The following is a 26,426-nucleotide window of genomic DNA, read 5'->3' as shown; positions in this document are numbered from 1 at the left end:
GGTCCCAGCTGCCTTTGATTCATCAGCTGGCACAGGCAGGGGGGGAGAGGGAGGCAGATCCATCCCATTTCTCCAGGGTGGGTTTACCTGGCTCTGCTGTGTGGCTGTCAGTCATCTGCCTGCCAAATATTCCTCACCAGCCCGGAGACTTGAAAGCCAGAGGAGCAGCTTTGCCGTTCTGATTGACAGATCACAAGCCCTGGGACTTCCCTGAATTAATTTGTGACAAGTGCAATTGCTGAGGAGCTCTATTAGGGAAGAGAAAGGCAACAAAGTGAGGCACAAATCTGTGTGCCCAACCTGGGTTTAGAGCTTGGCAGGGGTGGTGGCTCTGTGACATTCCCCATGGAGACAGCCACAGTGATCCCAGCTGGCTCTGCAGCCAGAGCTGACCAATTCCTCTTGGTTCAGCTTTGTCCTGAGTGTTTTGGAGCAGTCCTGGTCCCCATTGGCAGCTTGTCCCCTGCTTGTCCCTCCTGTCCTGTGTCTGAGTGCAGGGCCACAGCCCCACGTCCCCGTGTCCCCATGTCCCCATGTCCTTGGGCCCTGCTGAGTCCTGTCCTTGTGCCCCCACAGCTCAACTCGCCCATGAACTCCGTCACCAGCACAGAAGACATCAAGCCACCCCTGGGGCTCAACGGAGTCCTCAAAGTGCCAGCACATCCCTCAGGAACGATGGCCTCCTTCACCAAGCACATATGTGCCATCTGTGGGGACAGATCTTCAGGTGAGGCTGGTCCCTGAGTCCCAGCAGGGGCTCAGGGTGGTGGCCTTGGGGTGTGGGCATTGTCCCTCTGGCTCCTGGCAGCACAGGGAGTGCCAGTGGGAGCTCTGTGCCTGTGTCTTCACCCAGGGGATGAGGAGTTCTGGTCTGGCTGAGGCAGGAGCCCCCATGGCCCCATTGAGCAGTGGGGTTACATCCTCACCCTATTGGCAAGCAAGGCATTGGGGTGTCCCTGCTCTCCCCACCCTTTGATCACACTGGAGCTGTCACAGTGCCAGATGAAAAGATCCACTTGACACAGAGCGTCTCCGTTCCTGGGAGATAAAGACGTGCTAATTCCTTTATTCTGGTGCTTTTCTGAAAGCTTCCTGCTCCAGAAGAGCTCTGCTTGCCTGGTTTGTGAGTCCTTTGGGACTCCTTCTGTGCCTGTGGGGCTCCAGGCTGGCAGTGGAGGGTGGGAGTGTGGTGCAGAGCAGGCTGGGCTGTGTGTATGATGTGGGGGGCTCAGGGAGCTCCTAGGAGTGCAGGGACACTGCTGTATGGCCAGGAAATGGCCTTTCCCTGGCTCAAGGCAGCTTGTAGCCCACCGAGGGCATCCTGATTCTGTGCAAGTCAAACCAGTGTTCTCCAGCCCTGAGAAACCTTCACTCCCCCAAACACAGCTGGGAGAGACCTTGGGAAGAACTGATGGCCAAGAGGGCAGCTGGAGGCACCTCTAAACCCGAGTTTTATGCCTCCCCAGGTAAACATTACGGGGTTTACAGCTGCGAGGGCTGCAAAGGCTTCTTCAAGCGCACGGTGCGGAAGGACTTGACCTACACGTGCCGCGACAACAAGGACTGTCTGATCGACAAGCGCCAGCGCAACCGCTGCCAGTACTGCCGCTACCAGAAGTGTCTGGCCATGGGCATGAAGAGAGAAGGTAAGGCCTGGCCTGGCCTGGGCACCCATGGGTGCTGCAGGGGTCTTGGCTTCCCCAGGAGGAAGCACGGTGGGTGCCAAAGTGGTGACAAAAATCGCGGTGTTTCGGTTTTGCGCCGCAGCCAGAGCGTCTTGTGGCCTGCAGGGCTCTGGAGGAGTGCTGAGTGCTTGGCTTGTGCTCAGGTGATGGATTGGCTGTGGGTAGGGACACTTGTCACTCCAGCCTGGCCTTGGACACTTCGAGGGGTGAGGCAGCTGGACATCCTGGGCATCTGTGGGCATCCTGGGCAGCTGGACATCCTTCTCTGGACATGTTGTGCCAGAGCCTCAGCACCTAATTCAATGTTGGGTTTTATTTCACGTTGGGAAGAAGAAAGAAATTCAGTCTCTTAAGATAGCTGTTCCCTTACCGGAATTTAAATTTAGGATCAAACTTCCCCGGCAGTGCCTCTTTTAAATGATCTTTTTAAATGCTGAGTGCGTCTGTTCTAATCTGCCGGCAGAACAGGCTTTTAGCAGACACCACGTGAGAGCGACCCCAGATCTGTGCTGCTTTCTCCCCTCACATCTTCAGAGCCACACTTGCCTCCCTGACAGGCTGATAAAGCCATCCCTGCCCCAGCCCTGGCCACAGCTCCAGCGTGGGACCCTTTGAAGAGCACTTAGCCCTGTCTGGAGCGTTGATTAAATGGGGCAGTGCTGGAAAGCTCTGAGTGTTGGGCAAACCCTGCCACTCGATTTTCGGGGTTACCTAAGGACCCAGAGTCACCAAGTGTCACAGCTGTCTGTGCTGGAGGTGTGGGGGATTGCCAGGGCACCCAGGGGACCTCCTTGGCCCTGCTGAGGTTAACCCTTCAGTGCTCAGAACAAATCTCCCTGCCCCAGCAGAGCTTTGGTGTCAAACGGAGAGGTTGAGCCACTCAGAGTGCCTGAGAGGATGAGGGGGACAGTGCAGGAGTGGGGGATGGCATTGCCTTGAGTGCAGAGCAGTGGGGAGGAGTGAATCCCATGGGAGATGTGCAGCAGGATGAGGAAAATCTGATCCCAAACCTGAGCCATGGGCGATTCGGAAGACCAAAAAGAAGCCAGAAAATCTCCTGTGTGTTCAGCAGGAGAAATACGGATCATCCCCTTCCCCAGCACTGCCTCCAGAGCCTTCCACAGGCAGCTGGAGTTCCCCTTCAGCCTTCCAGAACATTCAGCCAAGGTGTGCAGGGCTGGGAAGAGCAGCAGGAATGCTGCAACTCTGCCCTGCCACCCTGTGAGAGATACCTGCTCCGTGCCTGCCGTTAGCGGTGATTGCATGGGCAGCCCTGCTAAAATTACAGGTCCATTAATTAATTTCTAAGTGGTGGTGGAATTCCCCAGGGAGCGCGTTACAGTGTGAGGACTCTATTAATTCATCTTGATTAACATTATCACAATGAATAGCAAATGAATTCATAACGATCAGACAATTATTTAAAAGTGTGACAGATGGGATCTTGGGAACTCCGGGAGTGTGCTCAGGCAGTGCTGATGGGGAAGGGCAGGAGCTGGTGATTTGACAGTGGATGTTCTGGGCATAATCCCCATGTAGGAAAGCTGGAGGAACTCCCCTCTCTCTTGTTGTAAACTTAAAAATTCAGTGTTTCACAGAGATGCCCAAGTGTTGTCCTACAGCTGGAAGTCAGATCTTGCTCTGGTTTTGAGTTTCACGTGTGATATCCACCTGATTTATCAAAAAATTTCCCATTGCACCCATCCCAGCTGACTGCTGCTGCTGCCAGGAATTGTCCTTACACCACTCCTGCTCCCACCTCTAATTTGGGGAAGAGTTTTGGGCTAAATCCTACATTGCTAATTCCATTTGCCAAAATTCTCACAGCATAGCTGGCTTTTTATCCTCTGGCATAAACTGTTGTATCTCTTAAATAACAGAGCCAGGGTAATGGGCCTCATTTCCCTAAAAAACATCTTGCTCTGGAGACTTAATTTATAGCTGTGTAATGGCACAGCAGATTCCTGCTGGGAAGGATCTCTCCTGTAGCCCAGAGGTACTGGGATGTGGTGGAAGTGCAGTAAAAACCTCTGAATTGAGTGCTGGAGCTGTGCTGAGAGGCAGGGCTGGGCTAGGGGGCAATGCTGTGACCTGCAGTGGTGCTGGGAGGAGGAACAGTGAGAGCCATGGTTGTACCCAGGTTTAAAAGGGTTTAAAAAGGTTTAAAGGTGAAAAAGGGGTTCTTACTTAGCTGAGAAGTTGGATTAGAGGAGTAAAATCAACAGAGCAGCTGATAGAGGTCTGGAAGGGTTTGATCCCAACAGCTGGGGGTCTCCAGGTGAACCTGGAAGAGCAAACCCAGAGGGATGGATGGACCTTGTGCCCAGCCAGGGCAGAGGCAGCAGTGTACCCAGGGTGGCCTTGGGGTTCTGCTGGGCACAGGGATCCTCCAGGGCTACAAACCTGGAGTTAAAGCAGGGCAAGCCTGCAGGAGCAGAGGATTCCTGCTGTTGTGTACATCTCTGCTGGCTGTTTCCTGTTAAAAACACGTCAGGGAGATCCTGATGCCCACGGTGAGATATTGCAGCTATAATAAATAAGCAACTGGGAACATTCTTCCCCTGTGAATTACTGCCAGCTGTGTAATACTTTGGGTTTTTGTACTCTGTCTCCCACTAAATACCGGATAGCCAACAAAATTAAGATTACCATCAGGGATCCTGACTAATGCAGGGATTATGATTGTGGGGGTGGCTGTTTGCATCCAGGAGCAGAGCTCTCCCTGCTCGATCTGTTCCTCATTAGGCTCTGAGGTGTCTGTGCATCAGCAGGCTCGGGTTTTAAAGGGAAAAAGCAGAAAGGGAGGCAGAGCTGGGAGTAAACATCCAGTTTGGGATGGAGGGGTGTTGAGTGCAAGGTGACAGCAGAGGTGACAGCAGAGGTGACAGCGGGGCTGTGGGGCTGTGCTGCAGCTCTGGCTGTCCCCTGTGCCGAGGTGGTGTCCCTGCAGAGCTGGCAGCGCCTCGGGATCGCCCAGGGAGCAGGAAATAGCAGCGAGGAGCCCTTTCTCATGCTCCCTTGGCCGCCCTTGGCTGCTGCACAGGGAGCAGCCCTTGGGAACAGCCCTGCTCCGGCTCCAGAGCCTTCCCTGCACTGCCTCGGGGTGGGAGAGGCTCCTGGGGAGAGCCAGGCTGGCTCTGCAGCACCTGCTGGGCTGCCCAGGGTGGGAGCAGGGCTGCCAAGTGCCAGGCTGGGGCTGCAGGCTGGGCTTTGGTGCCAACTGGGGAGAATGGGTGTTGGTGTATCTCCAGCAGGGAGCTCAGAGCCCATCTGGAGAGCAGAGCTGTTCTCCTGGAGCACCTGCAGCTCGGGCTGAGCAGCTGATTCCCAAACCATTCCCAAATCCAGGTGCAAAGGCTCAGGTACAGCGTGGCTGCAGCTGCTCTGATGAGATCCAGAGCCCTGCTCGGAGCATCCAGCACATCTGCCCAGCTGCAGGGCTGCTCTCTGGCTCCAGGACTTGGTTAAACCTCACAGCCTGAGTTAATTCTTCCTCTTCCCCATGTGTGTGGGTTGGTTTGCCTCCTCTTTTGCGCTGCCACCAAGCTGAGGGGTTTAACCTGGGAGGGGCTGGAGTTGCAGCATCTCCAGAGCCCAGAGAGCTTCCCAGGTCTCCAGGGAGCTGCTCAGCTCCATCCCTGAGCACAGAGGGACTGAAGATTCCCCTTGTTCTACCACAGAGTGACTTGTGCCTGCTCCCCTGCCGTGGCTGAGCATCCCCCTGGAGCTGGAGCCATCCCTGCTCCCACATCTCTCGGGATCAACAGCAGCAAAGAGCAGTCTGGGGAGAAAAACCAGGAATTCAGGTTTCCAGCCCACTGTCCAAGTGAATGTAAAAGCAAGTGGCCACAGCCTAGTGAAGGGGCAGAGTTCAAGAGCAGTTATTTTTAGGAGTAATTTTGGAATGGAAAATGTCTTGCAGCTTAATGAGCTTGTTTCTTATATCCTTTTAAAGTGCTGCTCTTTAAACCAGCTGGTTAAATGATGCTGGGTTTGTTATTTTTTGTTTTTAAGGATGCTCTTAGGTTGAGAAAACGGGTTTGGCTTATGGTTTTCTCTCCTTTAGTTGCTGTTTGCTTATACTTCAGTGTCCAGAGAGTGAAGTGAGCTGGAGAATTCTTGCTGTTGTTTTCCAGAGCTGCTCCTCATGTGAACTAACTGCACACAAAGGTTTCAATCCAATTTTTAACGCTCTGAAGTTTCACTTTTTAATTACCATGATGGTATTTTGTATTCCTTAAAAAAAATCATGGAATTCAGTTGAAAACGTTGGAGGAAAAAAAAACCCACCATTTATTTCATGTGTCACAGCTTTTGAGGTTGTTTACAGTAGCAGAAAGCTGCACCTCTGAAAAAAAAAAAAAAAAAGGTGACACACGAAAGCAAAGCAGAAGAAACACTGTCTGAATTCGTTTCCTCAGCTGTCTTGGCATTTTGGATATAAACAGGTACCTGGGGCATAAACGCTTCAAGATGCTGCTGACACACAGCAAAGATGTGGCTTCACACAAGGCAGCAGAGCCCAATAAATCCCAGTGCGAGAGGAATGGAAATCCCCAATAACCTCCAACCTGTGCCTTGTAAATAATGAGCCACCCACCTGCAGGCAGGGAGAAATCCCAGCAGGTTTGGGGCTCTTTGGGCTGAGCATCAGTGCTTTCCCCATAAGAAAACACCATTTTTGGGGGGAGTGAATTATCCTTTTCCCTCCTGCCCTGTGGAAAGGAGCAAACCCCACCCTGCTGCTCCTGGAGGGATGGATTTTCATCCCAGAAAGTTCTGTCTGTGTTGTCTCTGGGTGAGAATCACTGGAGCTGCTGCAGCCTCTGCACCTCTCCCAGCAAATAAACACAACTGTGCTGCTCCTGCCCTCTCAGAAACACCACTGCTCTGTGGAAAATCCTTTATTTTGGGCCTCTCCCTCTTTTCTCTGCCATTCCTTTGGCACAGAAGTTCTGTCCTCACCCCCAGGGGTTGGTTTGGGCCCCTGAGCTGGGTTGGGTGGCACTTTGCAATGGACTCAAACCTGCTTTTTCAGCCATCAGATGCTGCCCCCCGAGCAAAGACAAGGTGTCCAGGGTGATGTGGACACCAGCAGAGGATGGAGCTGGCATTTTGGGACATCAGCTGAGGCTCATCTGCGATCCTCAGGACGAGACATTTTGGATTTTAAAGACAAGAGAGGTCACCAAGGAGCGGTTTGGACACATGGGGCTCCATGTCTTGCTGCACCATGGCCTGGGGAGGTGCAGATGGGCTGGAGAAGCTCAAGATGAAAAATGACAGCAACTGGCCTGAGGCAAGTACAGACCAAATCAGGCAGAATAACAGGAGAGGCTCTTCATCAGGTGCCATGGAAAACACAGGCTTCTGTCCTTGGCTCGGCTCAGACATAGCTGGAGGAGGTGGGGCTGCCTCTCTGAGCTCTCTCACTTGCGTCTTTTTTTTCTCCTCAAGTGGATTGCAAGGTTCAAATGCTTCCCTTATGTTTAGAAAATCGGCCTGGAAAAGCTCTCAGCCTTACGAGGCTCCTTGAAGGAGAAGCAAAGCGTTGGCACAGCCAGCAGGGAGGAGAGGGCTAGGAAGCTCAGCTCTGGGAGCACGGGGTGACCACGGCTTGGGAGTGCTCTGCCTTGCAGGAGAGGCTTTTCTCCAAATTCCTGGCTCAGCTTCTGAATTTGAGGTGGATAAACCCATGCTGTTGATCAAAAGCTGTGCCACCCTCAGGACCAGAAAAATCAGCGTCGTTGGGAGGCTGAGAAGAGCAAGGTGTTCCCATTTTGGTGTCACCAGACCAGCTGCCACCTTTGTATTTCTCTTTTTAAAAACATAAATGAAAACCAAACTCACAAAGAAAACCCAGTTCCCAGACGAGATCCAATGGAATAATGTGTTTTTGTCATCACCACCGTGGTTTATTTGACTGATATCCAGTGGGAGTGGGGAGCAGACTCCAGAAATAAGATCGTGGGTCTGTATGGTGAGGGCTCTGCTCACTGCTGGAAATTTTCCCATATTTCATGGTTAAAAACCAGTACTTGTCCTTCTTTCCTTCCCTCTGTCCCACGTGCTGTTTTTCCTTGCATCTCAAGGAACACAATCCCCATTCTTTTCCTGAGATGGTGATGTGTGCCCATGGATGGGTGGATGGATAGATGGAGGGATGGATGATGGATGGATGGATCCATGGATGGATCCATGGATGGATGGACGGATGGATCCATGGATGGATGGATGGGTAGATGGATAGATGGAGGGATGGATGGATGGATGGAGATGGATAGATGGAGGGATGGATGGAGGGATGGATGGATGGATCCATGGATGGATGGATGGATATGATGGCAAAGCGATTCCACACTTGTCCTGCAGTTGCAGGAGGCTGCCTGGGTTTAGAACACAGTGTAGCAAACCAGATACCTCTCTCCCCGGCAAGGGCTGGGTTTATCTTTGGCTGCTGGGTGGGAATGTGCCATCTGCTCTGCCCAGGGTGTCCCTGCAGCCAGCTGGGCTGGGACGAGCCTGGCTGTGCGTGGGGCTGAGCTGGGATGAGTCAGCTGTCCCTGACCAGCTCTGCAGGGAGCTGCAGCACTCATTTTCTGGTGCAGCAGCTCCGAGCTCAGATCAATAGAAAGAACTCCTTCTGTGTATAATCTCTGCCCATCTGTCTCTTGTATCATTCATATCAGCTGGACTCAGCCTGATCACAGGCAAGATTCTCTCTCCTACAACCCCTGAAGTGTGTCTGATCCTTCAGACCAGGAGTGTGGCACTGATGAGGTTGAGATTTGCAGATTGAAGGCTTTAAGTAGCCTCTGTCTGCCCAGAGCTCTGCAATGCTCTGGTTTTTTGGGACTCTGCAATGCTCAGTGTTTTTGGGGCTGACACCCTGGTGGAGTGACCTCAGTGATCTCAGAGCAAAGAACCAACTTTGCACCTTTATCCTGGAGATTTGCTGTGACTCTGCATCAGCACTTTGGCATTTAAGTCTTTTTATAAGATCCCACTTGTGGAGGGTTTGCCTTTCTCTCCGGCTTTTGTGTTATTTAGTAGGTGTTTCATCTCTTCTAATGTGCCCAGAGGAATCTTGGTGCATCTGTGCCGTTGGAGAAGGGTTGGCATTAAGCAAAAAAAAAATTTCTCTCTTTCTGATGATTGGAAAAGCAGGAGCTGGGCTGAGGTGGTGGGGGATGAAACTAAAACAGGGTTTTATGATGGCTTGAGAAAGACGAAGATTCCACACCAGATGCACAAAAGCCACGACACAAATCTGAGTTTACCTGGCCCTGGCAGCCCAGCAGAACACGTTGTGGAGCCTGTGCAGCCTGTGAACTTCAGAGCAGTTTGCAGCAAAGAACCTCTTGCCTTTTTGCATAACAGCTTTCACGTGGAAGAGTCTGAGCTCTGTTGACGTGCGGCAAACAGCGAGGCTGAGGGAAGGGAGGGGGAGCTCTGGGAATCAGCCCCAGGAGCTGGGTTAATGGGATCAACGGCCAGAGAGGACTTGTTTAGCCTGTGTCTCAATTTCCTGGGTTTTATTTTACTTTCTTTTCCCGGAGTTTCGTGTTGTAGGGTTTGTTTTTGCACTTGGCAGAGAGCTGATGGTCTGAAAAGCCTCGCTGTGTTGCAGACAGCTCTGGTTTCCCCCCCAGAACAATACCTGTGCCCCTGCTGCTCTGCCTGAACATCACAGAACCAGCTTCAAGTGCAGCAGGGAGGGAGTGCTGGGGTAATTGTCAATAAATAGCAGGGTTTTTACCTTACTGGAGTGCCTCATGCAGTCCTCAGCAAAGAGCTGGGTGAGTTCAGAGAGTTGTGTCTTATAGCCAGTGATGGATCTCCTGCTGCTTGGGCTGTTCTCAAGCAGAGTGGGATAAAATATGCCCTGGGAAACAGTGGTGTGTGGAAAAGTGTGGGATTTAGGGTCTGTGACAAGGTGATGGAGAGAGTTCCCACTGCAACTGCACAAAGCTGCTTTCCAGGTGTAGGGGAAGTGTGTGCAGCTTTCACGGGGAGGTCATTAATAATAATGTTATTAGCATCTAATGAGTGTTTTTCATCTGGGAGCTGCTCAGACATCACTCATCAGCATGTGACAGGCTGCTGGCGAGATCATTCCCACCCCACAGGATTTGGGACAGGTCTCTCCTGTTGGTTTGGGGTTTGCCCCGAGCCAAGGGCAGGAGGGAGGTTTGCATGGAGCTGCTGTCCCACGGGAGCACAGTCCTGCTGTGGATTCCTGCTCAGCCTCTGGCATCCCTGCTGGGCCAGGGAAATGCAGCACTGCCAGCCTCAGAGGTGGCTGAACTCTGGGGTTAGCTTCAAACTGAGCTGTTTCTCTGTTCTTTAGGATTCCCTTATTCCATCCCTTTACCCATTCCTTCCCAGTGACTCCAAGTGTTGCTTTCTTTGTGGTTCTTTCCATCATTTGTGTTTAACCTTTTCATTCCCAGGGTCTGTCCCTGTTCAGAGAAGGGTTTTCCCACCAGGGGCCCTGTCCCAGCAGGATCCTCTCTTCATGCTCCTGGAGGATCCCACATGGAGCAGATCTCCCAGGCTGGGGCTGCTCAGGGCATTCCCTGTGACTATCCCACCCTGGTGGGCAGCAGACATCAGAGGGCTGTGACCCCCCAGCTCTGAGGATGCTTTGGGATTTCCTGGGGTGACCCCATGGCCGGGAGGTGTCCCCCAGGCTGACCCTGTCCCTGCTGTGTCCCTTGCAGCCGTGCAGGAGGAGAGGCAGCGAGGGAAGGACCGCAACGAGAACGAGGTGGAGTCCACCAGCAGCGCCAACGAGGACATGCCTGTGGAGAAGATCCTGGAGGCTGAACTCGCCGTGGAGCCAAAGACAGAGACCTACATCGAGGCAAACATGGGCCTGACACCCAGCTCGGTGAGTGAGGCACCTCTGAGTGGCCGTTTGGGACACAAAGGGACAGCAGGAGTGACCATGGGGACAGCAGGGAGCCTGGGGCACAGAGGGGTTGTAAAAAAGCATCTCAGAAATGCAATTCTTGGCTCTACTGTAGGCTCTGTGTGTCAGCTCAGCACCAGGAAAGCAAAGCCAGCAGCCACCAGCATTGGTGCCTTCATTCCCACAGCCAGAGGAAGGAAGGGATTCTGTAAGGAATAATTGAAAGGGCTGATGGAGAAGATTTTATTTTAATGAACAGCCCTCAGTGCTAAAAGGCAGGAAGGCACTCCATGCTCTGAAGAGCTCGGAGTCCAATTGTGGCAATAAACAGACCTGTGTGGCTGAAGTGCAGGGAGATAAGAGCTGGAGAATGAGGGTGTGACTTCTCAGATGCAGAATTATGCAGCTGCTTGGCTTTGAAAAGAGAAAACCTGGAGAAATTTGCCTAGAAGTTGGCTTTCAAGTTCTTTTCGTGGTTTGAAACTTGTGTTATAGCTGGTCCTGCGTGGAGCATCTGGGCTGTTTCAGGATGTTGTGTGAACAGGGACATGGATAGTGCTTGGAGCAACCTTGGCTGGTGGAAGAGGTCCTTGTCCTTGGCAGGGGTTGGAGTTAGATCATCTTTAGGGTCACTTCCAACCCATTTCTGCGAGTCTGTGAGAGATCTGAGAGTCAGGAGGAGTCTAACTGGCTTTTTGGGATGCTCTTTTCAGCCTTTACCTGCAAAGACAGCTTTTCCTAGGATTCCTTAGGTGGCCCTGGGACATTCAAGGCTTCCTGGCATGGGCAGAGCCAATTCCTCAGTGGAACTCTCCAGAACACTCCAGGGCTGTGCTGCTCACCTGCATTTGAAGGAATCTCCCATCACCACGAGGCTGCCAAGGGCTTTTCAGAGGAGTTAGCAAGGGGCTCAGAGAGGCTCTCCCTGCTCTCAGACTCCAAAATCCTTCAGGGGAGCTGGAGCCAGCCTTGTGCTGACTTGAAAACAAACCCCGGAGAGCGAGCTGAAATAAATGGCTTCGTCTGGCACTGCAGCTCCTCAGCCCCTCGCAGCAAATTGAAAGCCGGTTGCTGCATAATTCAACACGCATTACCGCGCCCAGGGATGTGTGGTGCATCTAAATAGGAGCAGGAGGCTTGTTGAAATGCCCCGTTATTGTCGAGCGGCTGCTGCCGCCGAGGTGACATTTGTAGCAGGTTCAGCAGATGGATGAGATCAGCAGCTCCCGGGGACGAGGCCACCGGATGAGGAGAGGGGAAGACGGAGGAGCTGCTGCCCTCCCAGCCCTCCCCAGAGAGCCCTGGGGATGGAAAGGCAGACAAATTGAGGCTCTGGTGAACACTGTGGGGGGAAACAGGAGCTGTTTGGTGTTGGCCTGGCGTGGTGGGGACTTTGATTGGTGCCTCTGCAGATCGGGCTGGCTGCACTGGTGACCTGCAGGGACAGCCCGGGCTGGCGTGGAGCTGGCAGGGTGATGTGAGAATGGAGAGCTTCATCTCATAAATAGAACCATAGAATTGGGTTGGAAGGGAGCTTAAAAACCTTCTTTGCTTCCAACCCCCTGCCATGGGAAGGGACACCTTCCACCTCTCCATCCAGCCTGGCCTTGGACACTTCCAGGGATGGGGCATCCACTTGTCCATGCCAGGATCTTCAAGAATTTTCCCCTAATATCTGATCTAAACCCACTCTCTTTTAGTTCAGATCCATTCCCCCTTGTCGTGTCACTCCATGCTCTCTGTGGCTGTCACCTTGTGCCATGGACCTCCTGGAGCAGCTCCCTGTCCCTGGGCACTGGGGATGAGTTTTCCTCCACCCCAAGCCCTGGGAATTTGGGCTCCTGCCCTGCAAGCACAGCCTGGGATGACCTCCTGGCCACTGAAAGGCAAAGCCTGTAACTGAGAGCTCTTCTCCTTCTTAGGTCTTAATCAGCCTTTGAACGTCTGGTTTCAAATCCCCATTTTCTGGAAGATGCTCCAGTTTTCCCCAAGGACTGGGTGCCCTTTTGCTCTGTCACACCCCAGCGCTGTGCCCTTGCTATTTACTGCACCAGGGATTTGCTTACCCTGCACAGGGAGGGTTTCCAGCACTGCCATTCCCCTCCTGCAGCCAGGCAGGGCCCTCTGCACACTTTTAGCTGCTTCTCACTGCTCTGGTGATCAAGTTCTGCAGGGAGGAGCTGTGGTGCTTCCAGGAATTGCCATCTGAGGTGTGACTGAAGGCTCTCTGAGCACCAAGGGTTGGGTACAGCTTGTGACAGTGACAGCCAGGACACCTGGAACCTGGCCTGTGACTCCTGCCCGTGGGGACAACCTGCCCAGAAGCCACCCATGGCGACAGCTTTGGCAAAAACACCGAATTTTTACCTAAAGCAGCCCTTTTGTGAGGCACTTGTTGCTGCAAGGGTTGGGTTCTGCTGGAGCAGGAGGTTTCCCATAAGACACAAACCTCTCTGGGGTGTGGAGAGCTCCATCCCCATCCCACCTCCCCAGGATGCCAGGATTCTCCTGGTAATTTCAAGCTGGGGATGTTCAGGGCCTCTGGTGTTCCTTCTGCCCCTCCCTGCCTGAGTGCAGCACTCCCTGTGCTCCCAGTGAGACACAACCCTGCAAAGCTCCTCCTCACACACAGTTTTCCCGTTGTCCAGAGAAAATCCCATCTAACCTCCCTCTCCCAGGAAAAGCCCATCCTTGCTCATGTCTCCCTGCTCAGGGAAGAGCCCCAGCTCCCTGGGAGTGAGGCTGCCCTGCCCCTGCAGCCCTGGGGAGCTGCTGGAGAGGGGCAGGGCGTGGGGGACACATCCCTGTGACAGTGCCAGCCCGTGCCCATCCATCTCTGCACGCGACAGGTGGAAATACTTCCAAGGCAGGTGCCCTGAGCTTGCCAAATCCGGGTTATTTTAAGCCTGGAGGTTGGGAGATGTTGGCCACTGAGCTTGGATTTGCTGCCAGGGGACTGGGCAGGGCTCTGGGGGGCACGAGGGTGACTTGGCACTGCTCTGCCCAGCCTGGGATTGGGGTTTGCCGTGGCAAAATGGCCTTGCAGGAGGAGAGGTTGCACTGACATTGGTGTCTGCTCTGCCTCTGGCTGCACACCCCTTCCCCTGCAGCCCAGGGGTGAGGTAAACACTCCTCCTCCAGTTTGGAAACTGCTCTTTTAAGGACATGGAAGGAAACTAATCAGTGGAAGCAAGCTGCTGGGTATCAGCAGGGATTAGGGTGGGAGATGGGAAAGGCTCATCCATCCCTGTCCAGAGAGGTAAACCCTACAGACACACTTGTACCAGGGAGCTCTGCTCCCCCCAGGGTTGGACAGGCTCTTCCAGCTCCTAATCACAAGCCCACTTGAGCTGTGAGCAGTTCCTTTAAACAGGGATTTGGTGTGTTTAGGCTGACTGTCCTCCTTGAGAGCAGATGGTTTTTGTTACTGGATAATATTTCAAAGGAAAGGGGTTTTCTCTGGGTTTTTTTCTTTCCTGTAATGCCCCCTCTGGTGCTGGTTTATCAAGCTGGGAGATGCTGGAGTGTGGCTTTCCCCAGGCTGGAGCTGCTCAGATCCATCACTCAGGGTGATGGATATGGAGTCTCAGCACTCCCAATTCCCATTTCAAGCCTTGCTCAAAACTATCCCAACCCTCGTGGTGGAGAAGCCAAATCACTTCCTCTCCCTTGTGACTGATAACATCCACCTCAGGGGTGGCAGGGAGGCTTTTCCTCCTCCTCCTCTCCTCCCCTCTCTCTCCCTTTTCCAAGCTTTTCCAGCTCTGTTTCATTTTGGCAGCCCAACGACCCCGTGACGAACATCTGCCAGGCAGCAGACAAGCAGCTCTTCACCCTGGTGGAGTGGGCCAAGAGGATCCCCCACTTCTCCGAGCTGCCCCTGGATGACCAGGTCATCTTGCTCAGAGCAGGTGAGTGGCATCTGTCCCCAACGTGGGGAGTGCTGCATGTCCCTGGGGCAGGTTTAGGTCCTGGCAGCTTGAAAGCCTTTCGCTGATTCTGACCAATAGACTCTGATAATTTGGTTTTTAAATAGGATTTTAAAAGCTCCACGGGATGTGTTGCTGAATGAGATCCCAAATGTGGCCAATCACCTGAAAAACGGCCCAGCTTCATTCTGATCTCTGATTCTCAGAGCTAGATGCTGGGTGACTTAGACCTAAGGAATTAAACTCTGCCTCCCTCCCAAACTTGAAAGACCAAGCAGGCTCAGTCCCCCGTGAAATGTCATCCAACTGAAATGTTTGATCCTAATAAAAACCAGAAAGGGGAGCAAAATACATCTCGCTCCTTCTCCCACCCACCAAGATGAAAATAGAATTCTCAGGGCTTATTTTAAATTGCCTTGTGCAGCAGGGGGGCTGCAGGAGCAGCATTTGGGAGGTGGGAAGCAGTTGGCTGTAGGAAAGGTCTTCCCCTGTTGAGTGAATTCAAGCTCCTGCTGCTGCACAGAGATCATGGAGGGCAAGAAATCAGGAGCAGAGCTTGCTGAGGATGTGTTTGAGGCATGGAGCTCTTTGCAAGCCAGGCACTTTGAAGTCCTTGAGGGTTTTAAAAGTTCCTTTTGTTCCCCCAAAATTCACTTTTGCCCACGTCCTGCACCCTTCCAGGACATCTCCTGCAGCCCTTTGGTGAAGGTGCTCCTGTGGCTTTTCCATGGGTTTTTCCAGAGCTGGCTCCAGGCCCTCTCTGAACAGAAAAAATGTGGATTTGAAGATGTTTTCTAGAGCCTCTTGTGAGCGTGGATGAGCAGGGAAGCCTCTCTGTTGGGATCTTTGAGAGCTTTCTGTTCAGACAAAGCTCTGCCTTTCCCTTTTGTCGAGTATAACCCAAACCCTCCACAGCACTTCCAGGTTTCCCTCTCTTCAGCAAGCAGCTGATTAAAACTGCAGCTGGAGATTTCCAGGCAGCAGGAGAGGGGCTGCAGCATCCCTCCCGTCCCAGATTTTGGGATCCCTGAGATGGCTGAGCACCTGGAGCAGCTCCCTTGAGCTCCAAGCATCTCCTCCAGGGCCTCAGATAACCTTCCCCACGTCTTTTAACCAGTGGCTCTATGTATTATTGAGTGGCCTGCTGAGAACAGCTGCCCATGAAATATTGAAGCATTAAAACCCAGCTAAGAGCCTCAGTCAGGCATCCTGGGAGGCAAAACAAGCGGAGCAAGCAGCTCTTGAGGAGAGTGCTGGGTGGGCTGGCAGCAGCTTCCCTCAAATCCTGAATCATTTAAAAATATTCCCTCTCCGCGCTGTTCGGAAGGGAAGGAAACCTGACTTTATTTCAGCCTGTTTTCCACGGGTTTTCTTGTTTCCAAGCTGAGACAGGAATAACCTGATGTTTTCTCAGCCTGGCAAAGGATGCTGAGTGTTACATCCCTGCAGCTGCAGCTGGTTCTGGAGGTTCTGGAAACTTGGCAGGGAGCTGGGTTGGCACGATGGCCACTGCTCTGCCAAAGTGCTTTGCCTATCCCAGAGGAGCCAGAGCATCCCTGGGGCTGCAGCCACCCTGCTGGGTGAGAAAGGAGGCACAGGAGGCAAAGGATTCTGCTCTGCCACTCCAGAGTTTGGGCTGAAGTGCACAACTCTCCGGGCAGATTGGTTTCTAATTCCAATTTGCTGCCTGTGGTTTTTATACTGAGTTTTTCCTGCTTGCCTCTGTCTTGGCAGCTCTTTGGGGGTGTTCTGGTGAAAGCCAAGGTGGGAAAATCTTCCCCATTTCAGCTGAAACATCCCAGCTCTACGTGGGAATAATGCAGATGAAGGATGCTGCTGAATCCAGCATTCATAAGCCCAGTTTGGACTGGGTGTTGTGAGCCAGCTCTGGTTTCTGGTGGTTGGAGCTCCATGTGGGGCTGGGGGTGACAGTTTTCCATGGATCAGGCTCTGGGAATTCCTCCTCCTCCCAGGATCAGGGTTTCTGCAGGCTCCTCCATCCTCCTTGGGCTCCACAGTGTTGCAATCCCTGCGAAAGCTCCAAGCCTCACCCAGTAAATAGCCAAAGAAATGTTCCCCTGGCTGGGGTGGAAACATCCTGTGGCCACTTAGGAAAGAGTGAACTTTATTCCTTGTCAACATTTCTAATGGCACAGCCCATGGCTGCAGCAGAAGGTAAATACAGCACACATGGGCCTTGTGTTTATTCCAGGCACTGAGGCAAGACGTGTCCCTGTGGCAGGGGAGGTGAGGGATATTGTTGTGTTGCTTTTCCAGCCTGGGGAAAAAAACCTAAAGCCAAATATCCTGAGTTTTCTGGACCACAACATGTTCAGGCTGTGGGTGTTGCAGAAGTCCTGTCTTGTCTTTGCTGAAGATGCTGCTCCTGGTTGAAAGTCACCAAAATTTCAGACTTTGGAGCATTTCCTCTTGTTGGGGTTTTGTTTCAGAAATTCAGCCTGTGGTGGATTTAGGAACTGACGAGGTGTTGGGCTGGGAAGGGCAGCTGGAAGGTCACATCTCCCTTCCCTTCCCTGTAGCTCTGGGTTCAGAGGACGTATTTCCTATATCCCAAAGCATCATGTCCACCTAATAGGACTAAACTCTGTTTTCCAAGCAGCACTCATGGATGTATCCCTCCGAGTATTTTTGTGGCAGAAGCAACAAACCCACAAGCTGGACTTTTCACGTCCCTTTCACAGAGCTCAGGGCTGGGGAATGACCTTCTGTGCCCTGTGGTGGCCTGAAGAGGAGCCTGCAGAGCTGACAGCAAGTGCTGCTAGGGCTGGAGCTGCTGAGGGCAGAGAGGAGCTCAGGGCTCCACACCCACGGGGAGGGTCAGGCAGAGCTGTTTGCTCAGTGTCTGCACGGTTTATAGAGGAAACTGCTCCCTTACTAGCTTTATTTTTAGTGCATTTGCCTCTTAATGGTTTTTTCCTTCCCTGACATCCAAGAAAAAGCTGTTTCCCCACTCCTTTCCCATATCCAGCTCTGTTCCTGCAGCCCAGCAAAGGCAGTTTCCTCCTCCTCTTGGCAGCGGGGAGGTGACATTGCTGATTTTCCCGAGGATCTCACGGCTCTAACCTGCAGCCTCGGTGGTTTTCTCCTCCCCAGGGTGGAACGAGCTGCTAATTGCCTCCTTCTCGCACCGCTCCATAGCCGTGAAGGATGGGATCCTGCTGGCCACAGGGCTCCACGTGCACAGGAACAGTGCCCACAGTGCTGGAGTTGGGGCCATCTTCGACAGGTGGGCAGGGGTGGAGGTGACACCTTAATCATTTCGGGTTTTTTCCTCTTCACATATCTGTGACTTGGTGTAGTTTTGTGCTCTTACAAAATGGGATAAAATGGATGGGATTGCATTCAAACCACCCTGCCTGACACCCCCATCTCTGCTCCACACCATTCCTGCTTGAGGGGCTCAGGGTGAAGAACTCCATCCCAAAAAATCCACGGAAACACCAGTGGATGTTTCTCCCCCTCCCTGCAGGGAGCAGCATCAAACCCATCCTCTCCAAACCTGCAAAACCCAACAGCCCCAAACAGGGAGAAGGCTGCCCAGAGCAAATCAAAGCCCTGCTTTCATGGGGTCCAGATGCCTTCAAAATGTTACGAGGGGGCCACTCCTTGGCTCCTTTTCATCTTTAATTGGACCAAGACGTGATTTGATTTGCTCAATGAACAAACCCCAGCAATACCCAGCAGGTTCCACATGCGTGTCCCCAGGGCTCTTTAATCTCAGGCTTTGGGGAAAGTGTTTTTAAAGGCAGCCTTGCAGGGTGTTTGACCCACGGTGTGACTCCAGACGCTGCTGAAATGCTGATTCCTCTCCCTGAGACTCATCTTGAGGCGACTCGAGTTTGAAAACCCAAATCACCTTTTGCCGCTCTGCTCGGGGAGGAAATTGTTCTTCAGGCCTGGGTGACATCATTTGTTCCTGTGAGGTCAGAAGTGCAAGATCATGACTTTGCTGCAGGATCTAACGTGAAAAAACTGGGCAATCAGTGGAAAATATTTCAAGACCGACACCTGCAGTAAGAGCAAAGGGAGCAATAAAAATTACCGGCAGAGGAAATTACTTTTAGATACCTGTTGGGGTGGGTTTTTATTGTTGTTTTTTTTTTATTTTTAGGCAGCTTTCTCAGGTGCCAAAGCCTCTCAGTGAATGGATGCAGCCAGTTTTTATGGTCCCCTGTTGTATCTCACAGGAACTATTGATGTTCCTAATGAGCTATTTTTGATGGAGGAGGAAAATGAGGCCACATCCTCAGCTGGTACAATCCAGCACCAGCCCTGGCTTCGTTAAACGTGACCTGAGCTTCTCACTCGGCCTGACACTTGGGGTTTTCATTGCTTTTTTCCTGCTGACTCCGTGGTTTCTGTGTCCTTCGCAGAGTACTGACAGAGCTGGTGTCCAAAATGAGGGACATGCTGATGGACAAGACAGAGCTGGGCTGCCTGCGAGCCATTGTCCTCTTCAACCCTGGTACGTGCCTGCCTCTGCCCTGCTGGCCCCTCTTGGCTGCTCTTTGGTGCTTTTGGCTCCTTTTCTTCCCCAAAAAAGCTCTGGTGGAAATAGCAGGTGGCAAGGACAGGGCAGGAGGGGAGAGAGGCAGGGAGAAAAGTTGGTTTGGCTGGGAAGGGAGCTTAAAGATGATCCCATTCCATCCCTGCCATGGCAGGAGCACCTTCCACTGTCCCAGGGTGCTCCAAGCCCTGTCCAGCCTGGCCTTGGACACTTCCAGGGATCCACAGCTTCTCTGGGCACTCTTTGCCAGAGCCTCCCCACCCTACAGGGAAGGATTCCTTCCCAATATCCCATCTAACCCTGCTCTCTTTCAGTTTACAGCCATCCCCCCTTGTCCTGTCAGCTCTCACCTTTTTAGAGTGATAGTGGAAAGTTCTGGTGCTTGAGGGAGTTGTCCCTGAATTGGAACAAAATTGGATCTTCTTTAAAGAGAAAAATATGGTTTAGAGCAGCACCAGAGCATGGACATTACTGTCTCTGCTTCCCAACCTCATCATCCAAGGGCTTTTATCACCTGCCTTTCTGGAAAAGCCCTTTGCAGACCTGGAGAAGGTGAAATACATGAAATGTGCTTATAAAATACACAAAAACTTCACTGTTTGACCATAGTTTCACTGTGACTCCAGGAGGCTTCACATTGCTCCCTTTTCCCCCACAGCCCCAGCTGCCCAAGGGAAAAAGAAGGTTCAGTGCCAGGGCTGGTCTGCAGCATTTCAGGGAGCAAATCCCAGCTGCCAGCCTGCTCATACCTGCACTCTGGAGGGGGTATTTTATAATATGTATTATATATCTCTGGATTTTCGAGTGGATGAGCCCAGAGCAAAACCAGATGGCAGCCAAGGACAAACCTCCCCATCAACCACCATCCCTCCTCACAGGAGCACAGTTTGTGCCCAAGCACAGCTCCTTCCCTGGATTTTCCCACCAAAGCCAGGCCAGCCTGTTCCAGCAGGGTTTATTGCTGTTTCTTGGGTTTGTTTTTCTTCATGACTGTTTTTTTAATTTTTTTTTTTGTCAGTCCCCCCCCCTCCCTCCTTGCAATCAGCAGTAATTTATTGTCTGTAATTTGGGATTAGCCATGTATGGTCAAAGAAGGGGAATCTGGAGAGGTTCCCGTGGCACATGTGCTTTTGGGGATATCGATTTCTGCCCTGTCCCTTTCACCCTGCTAAAAACATATCCTGGGGGCTGTGCCACAGCAGGGGCTTCTCATTCAGCCCCACCACAGTGCTGGGGGGAAAATCCCACAAGCCCAGGACTGGAGGGGGAATGAAACCCTTTCAGTGAGGCTCTGGGAGCACTGGAATGAGCCCAGATAGTTGGGGTTGGGATGTGAGGTGGGGAAAAATCTGTAGGGGGGTAAAAAGTTTTGAAGGGTTGAGCGCTCCCCAAATCCCCAGAGCTCAGAGCATCCTCACTTTGGTGGGGCTGGAAAGGATGGATAGGGATGGATGGAGCTGGGGAGGGCATGGAGGGGTTCTCACCTGCCTGGGCAGCCTGGAGGTTTTTGGCTGATGGTTTCTGTGCTGCTTGCAGACTCGAAGGGTCTCTCCAACCCGGCGGAGGTGGAGGCGCTGCGGGAGAAGGTGTACGCGTCGCTAGAGGCTTACTGCAAACACAAATACCCCGACCAGCCCGGCAGGTGAGCTCCCTGAGCCCCTCCTGCCTCAGCCACACCCTCTGCACAGCCCTGCCAGCTCCCACGGTGGCACTGGGTCCTTGGTTCTTTCAGTTTCCAGAGATATTCCTTGTTGCGGAGCAGAAAGGCTTTGCAAAGTGAGGGCTTTGCTGCCCTTGTGAAATCCTTGCTCACTTCTGGTACTTTGGCAGACTAGGAAAGTATTCTGGGGATGACTCTGCTAAACTAGAGGTGAAAAACGAGTTGTGGAATTGTAAGACAATTATTAGAACCAGTAAGTGCTCCCACCATGGTTGGTTACATCTGATGCTGTTCCTATCAGTCTGTGGTTAGTTAAGCACATTTGTTGTGCCTCACGAGTGTGGAAACTCAGCAAACTAACAGTTTAAGAACCCTGGATTTTTACAATAAAAGATCTTCACCTTACCATCATAAAATCCATGTGTGCCCTTAAAAAACACCCCAATTCCCTGCAGACAAACCCCTCATTTCTACCTGCTCCAGCTGTGAGCATCCCCCAAAAAAAAATCCCCCTGTGCAGAGCACAGAGCTCTTCATCCCCTTTCCATCAATCCATCAAGGTGGGCAGAGCTGAGGAGCCCCAGCTCCCTGCAGTGGGATGAGCCCATGTGGGAAGAGGGTATCATTTCCCTTCTGGAAACCACGGCGAGCAAAACCGCAGCAAAAATAGGACTCACATGGAGTTAATTTTCGGTGGCAGATGAGCATCATTGCTGGGAAGTGAAAGCCTCAATTGATGCTCTTTTTCTCCCCTCCCTGCCTCCCCCAATCCAGCTGGGAATGGGAGGGGGAATTAGGAATGCTTTCCTGGACTGCTCCAAAGCTGAGTGGGCGCTTTTCCCCAGTTACAGCCTGAAGCTGGCAACTGCCAGTTCAGTTCCTGACAGCTTCTTGAGAAACCAAGCAAAGCACTGGAAGCTGCTACTGGTGCATGAATGTTGGGGAAAAAATACAGCCCAGGAGACTGGGGTTTGCATCTCACCTGCATTCCTGGGTGGTGAAATAGAAAGGATGCTTTCACAGCAGGGAGGGCAGTGGGCAGAGCGTGCCCTCAGAAGTCATGTTGGGTTTGTTTTTCCCCCTCTTTGGTTCCCAGAGTGCTGGCAGGTGAAGAAAGGTGTGTTGTGAAGGGGTTTTGGGGTGTTTCTGGTTGGCTTGAGGCAGGGAGAGAGAGGTGAAGGTGCCATGGGGTGTGTTTGGTTTGGGGTGAGCAGGGCACAGAGCAGGAGTGTCACCTCTCCTCCCCAGGAGGTTTTCTGCACCCCAGGCTGACTCTCCAGCTGGCTCTTCTTCATAAAACTTTATTAAATTGCATTTCTGGAGTTTAATCTCCCACTGGCTTTGAGTGACCTTGGGCTGGGGACCACTGTGTGTGACACTCACACCCTTCCCTGGTGCCCTGAGAGGTTTTGCCCCTCAGGGGTGTCCTGAGAGCCCTGGCTGGGCCCTGCTGCCCTCACTCCATCCCTCGGGGATGCAGGGCAGTGCTGCCATCACCCCAGGTGCCTCAGGAGGGTTTCCTGGTGGCCTGGGAGGAGTTGCACCAGAGCTCCCCAAAGTTCTCCCAAATCCCCTCCATCCTGCTGGCCTCATGGCACAATGGGATCCCCAGCTGGGGCTGCAAACAAGGTCTCCCTGGGGTTGATTGGTGCCTTTTCCTTCTCCATGCTGTGGGATTTCTGCAATTCTCACCTTTTCAGGTGCTCCAGCCAGCAGGAGCTTGGGAGCATCCTCTAAACACCACCAGGGAATTCCTCTGCACAGGGAGGCATTCCCGGGAAAAGCCCAGCCCTGCTCCCCCCGTGCAGCCCACAGGGAGGTCTGTGTGCCTACGTGACACCCAGCACCTCAGGGAATCATCAGCAATATCTTCTCTCCCCTCCCAGCCCCAGCCCTGGCACGTTGTGCTCCGGGCTGGTTATCTCACAGTTAAACATATCCGAGGGCTGGAGCCATCATCTGGTTTGGTTTAAAGGGAAACTTCCTGAATGGGATGGTAGGGCTGATTTGTTTTTCCTGGCTCTGCTCCCGCCGTTCTCGCCAGCTCAGCAGAAAAAAAAAAAAAAAAAGAAAAAAATTCGGGAGAGGGAATTGTGCATGCATGGATAATATCTGTGTGTTTGTGCATGTCTGGGTGAGTGTGTTTTCTGCAGGGTCTCTTTCTCTCTAGCCCTTTGCTGATGTTTAGTTCCTGATTTTGCAGCAGGAAAAGCAAATCATCACCCTGCTGCTGATCATTAAAGGGCTTTTTTCCTGGGTTGGGAGCACTGCCACCAGGAGGTGACACCCAGTGGCACCAGCAGTGGCTTTCTCCAGGCTGCACAGCCTCTTGCCACCTTCGGAGCCCAACACCCATCAGCTTTTCCTTGGTGTGGGTGGCCATGGGTGGCTTTGTCTCCATGCTGGCTGGATCAGCTCAGTTAGCAGCACGTGTTTGTTGTGAATCTCCAAGGCTGAGCCGTAATTAATGATTTCCCTGCCCAGCCCTGGGTGTAACCCCACGGTGTGACAGCACGGGCTGTGTCTGGCTGTCTGCAGAGCTCGTGAAGCAGGGGGCTGTCTAACCCTGTGCTGTCTGCTGTCCCCCCAGGTTCGCCAAGCTCCTGCTGCGCCTCCCAGCCCTTCGATCCATCGGCCTCAAATGCCTGGAGCACCTCTTCTTCTTCAAGCTAATAGGCGACACGCCCATCGACACCTTCTTGATGGAAATGCTGGAAGCGCCGCACCAAATGACTTAGAGACCTGAGCTGGGTCAGTCCCTGGCTCCCTCGGGGCTCTTCCTCGCTTCCCTCCGCCCCAGCCCGTCCCTCCCCGCTCCCCCAGCGCCGGAGGCACCGTCTGATCCGGGGATCCCCCGCCGTCCTGGCCTCCTCGTCGCCTGTCCCCCCGTGCGTCGCTGTCACTGCTGCATCTCCAGACCTGCTCGCTGGTTCCCTGTGCTACTTGTAGAGAAGTGGGAGCGGAGAGAGCTTTGCCAACCCCTTGCCCCCGCCGTGCCATGAGGTTTGGGATGAGCCACCAGCCGGGCTTGGCGTCACCCCCTCTTGCCCTGGTCGTGCCCCGTGGCCGGCGGGGCTTCCCTGGGGACAAGGACAGTGCCAGCCCTTGGGGGCAGCGGGGTTTGGACGAGCCCAGGGGAGTGGTTGAACTCGATTGCAGCTGGCTATTTTCAGAGGATGGAGTTTTTGAAAAAGAGAAGAGAAAAAAAAAAAAAAAAAAAAAGAGGAAAAAAAAAAAAAAGAATTCTATTTTTGGTTTCTAACTATTCTTAGTAGTCTCGGTAGTTACTCTGCGGAGGGAGAGGCCGTGCCCCGTGAATGAGTCACCCGTGGCTGCACAGAGCCTTCTCCTTCCACTTCAAACAGAGGGTTTGGGATGGAGCTGGATCCCCCCCGAGTGACACGGCGGCTGGTGGCACAGGGAATGCCCTCCTGCCATCCCAGAGGGCACCCGGAGAGGTGTGGAGCTGCCCGTGTGGACATGAGCCAGCTGCAGCACTTGCTTTAAGGCTGCCAGGGACTCCCCATCGCCCTTCTCCAGCTGCTGAGGGCTTACTGGGATTCCAGTGCTGCCCCAGTACATCCCAGTGCTGCCCCAGTACATCCCAGTGTGACCCCACTCGAGGGTTTTGGCTCATCCAGGATGCTGCTCCTGTTCTTTCAGCCCTGCAAAACACTGCAAGGCAACAATTAGCGGGAGTGCTCGGCCAGGCTGGTTAATTGCAGCTGTTAATTGGTGGTGGAGCAAGACCAGGGCTCCCCATCCCCTGGATCTCCCCCCGTCAGGCTGGGATTTGGGGTTGGTCGGGGAAGCAGCAGCAGCATCCCTGTCCTCTCTGGGATACTGAGAGCACTGAAAGCACCTTGGCTTTTGCACAACCCTTTCCTTGAGTCTTGGTGTGACAGCAGGGAGCTGGACAGGTTTTTGGGGATCAGGGATTAGGGACAGGAATGTGCCCACGCCCCACGGGATGGGATTCCCTCGGGAGTGTGTGGCCAGAGGTCAGCCAGGGAGTGATTCCCCTTCACCTCCCCATTTCACCCTCATCAGGTGTCCCAATGCCCCACCAAAAACAGGAGATAGAGAAAAAACAAAGCAGAGGGAGTGGAGAGGGAGGTTGGGAAGGGTTTTCCCACTGGCAGGATGGACTGTCCCAAACACCCAAGGTGTTTCCCCACTTCCTGTGTCCTCTGTGCTTTAAAAGGCAAAGAATGAGCTCCCAAAGATCCTCTTGCTCCCCATGCTTTGCAGCTGGTTGGAAACTCCCCCTTTATTCCTGGAGCAGCTCCCACCACCTCCCTCACTCCTCTTTTGGAGGGGACACAGTTGCCACCTGCCTGTGGCCACCCCAGCCGGCAGCTGCAGTCCCCAGCTCCATCCCCTGCAGCTCCAGGAGATCGTAAAATAAAATAACACACTCAGGATTTCAGGTGACAACTTCCCCTTAGGCTGGCCCGAAGTGGCAAATCGGCAGAGGCAGGCACAGCATCTTGGCTCTGTTTCCCCAGCAGCCTGCAAGCCGCTGAAAATATTATTAAACAGCTTCACCCTGCAAGAATTTGCCAAGAAAGCGAGGCAGGAGAAATGAAATCTGGCAGGGGTGCCAGGAAACACGAGCAGGCTGTTCCCTGGCAGCAGGAGGCTGGCACAGCCCCGGGGGGAGCAGGGAGGTGGCAGTTCCCGAAGTTCAGAGCCCACCCAGCCCCTGGCAGCCCCCAGCCCAGCTCTTCAGCAGGAAGGAGCCTGGGACTTGCTTGCCAGAGGGGAAAAGCTTTGGGAAAGTTGGTGGATTTTGCACGAGAATGTTTTCTGTGGGGTGGAGTTGATTTTTTCCTGCTGGATGGCTTGGAAGGGGCTGTGGGGGCTGCATGGTGTTGGGTGGCACCGTGGGAGCTGCCATTCCATCCCATCCCATCCCATCCCATCCATCCCATCAACCCATCCCATCCCATCATCCCATCCCATCCCATCCCATCCCATCCCATCCCATCCCATCCCATCCCATTATCCCATCCCATTATCCCATCCAATCCCATCCCATCCCATCCATCCCATCCCATCCCATCCCATCCCATCCCATCCATCCCATCCCATCCCATCCCATCCCATCCCATCCCATCCCATCCCATCCCATCCCATCCCATCCCATCCCATCCCATCCCATCCATCCCATCATCCCATCCCATCCCATCCCATCCCATCCCATCCATCCCATCCCATCCCATCCATCCCATTATCCCATCCCATCCCATCCCGTTATCCCATCCCATCCATCCCATCCCATTATCCCATCCCATTATCCCATCCCATTCCCATTAGCATTTGCTCTGCAGGCCCCAAGCTCCCCAAGGTCAGGATGTGCAGCCCCGTGCCTCAGTTTCCCTGCTGAAGCAGCACAGCCTCAATCCGTGCCCGTGGTGGAAGGGATTTCGGGAAAGGCTGAGCTTTGTCCTGGGATTTCAGCTTTCACCTGGCAAAAGGGAGTTGGGATTCCCTGAGCCCCCAAACTCCATCCCACCCCATCCATCCTCATCCCAGCCCTTCCCGCGGGAAGGAGCGGCTTTGTGCATCGGGAACATCCGCCAGAGCAGCCTTAAAGCAACGAGCTTTGCATGAGTTTTGAGTCTTTCATTTGTATCCTTTTCACTCTGGGCTTTGTTTTGTCGTTGTCCTCATCGTGAGAACGCTGAGTGTGCGCCGTGCTGGCGTG

General features: G+C 53.1%; 1 protein-coding gene across 1 annotated transcript in view; it reads left to right on the top strand.

Moving 5' to 3' along the window:
- The window catches only part of RXRA (retinoid X receptor alpha), a 91,852-nt gene extending 66,738 nt beyond the window's left edge, over nucleotides 1–25,114 (top strand). The window contains exons 3-10 of the mRNA XM_085076865.1: nucleotides 577–727; nucleotides 1,467–1,646; nucleotides 10,409–10,578; nucleotides 14,381–14,510; nucleotides 17,643–17,775; nucleotides 18,923–19,014; nucleotides 20,593–20,698; nucleotides 23,307–25,114. Of these exons, the coding sequence (XP_084932991.1) occupies nucleotides 577–727; nucleotides 1,467–1,646; nucleotides 10,409–10,578; nucleotides 14,381–14,510; nucleotides 17,643–17,775; nucleotides 18,923–19,014; nucleotides 20,593–20,698; nucleotides 23,307–23,454 (1,110 nt within the window). The 3' untranslated portion in view covers nucleotides 23,455–25,114. The remainder of the gene's footprint in view (nucleotides 1–576; nucleotides 728–1,466; nucleotides 1,647–10,408; nucleotides 10,579–14,380; nucleotides 14,511–17,642; nucleotides 17,776–18,922; nucleotides 19,015–20,592; nucleotides 20,699–23,306) is intronic.
- The last annotated feature ends 1,312 nt before the right edge of the window (nucleotides 25,115–26,426 follow it).

This window comes from Lichenostomus cassidix, chromosome 17 (genome assembly GCF_008360975.1).
Source record: "Lichenostomus cassidix isolate B80296 chromosome 17, HeHo_3.0, whole genome shotgun sequence".
NCBI classification, from domain to species: Eukaryota; Metazoa; Chordata; class Aves; order Passeriformes; family Meliphagidae; genus Lichenostomus; species Lichenostomus cassidix.
The sequence above is the reverse complement of the archived record's forward strand: the minus strand, read 5'-3'. Positions and strand labels throughout refer to the sequence as shown.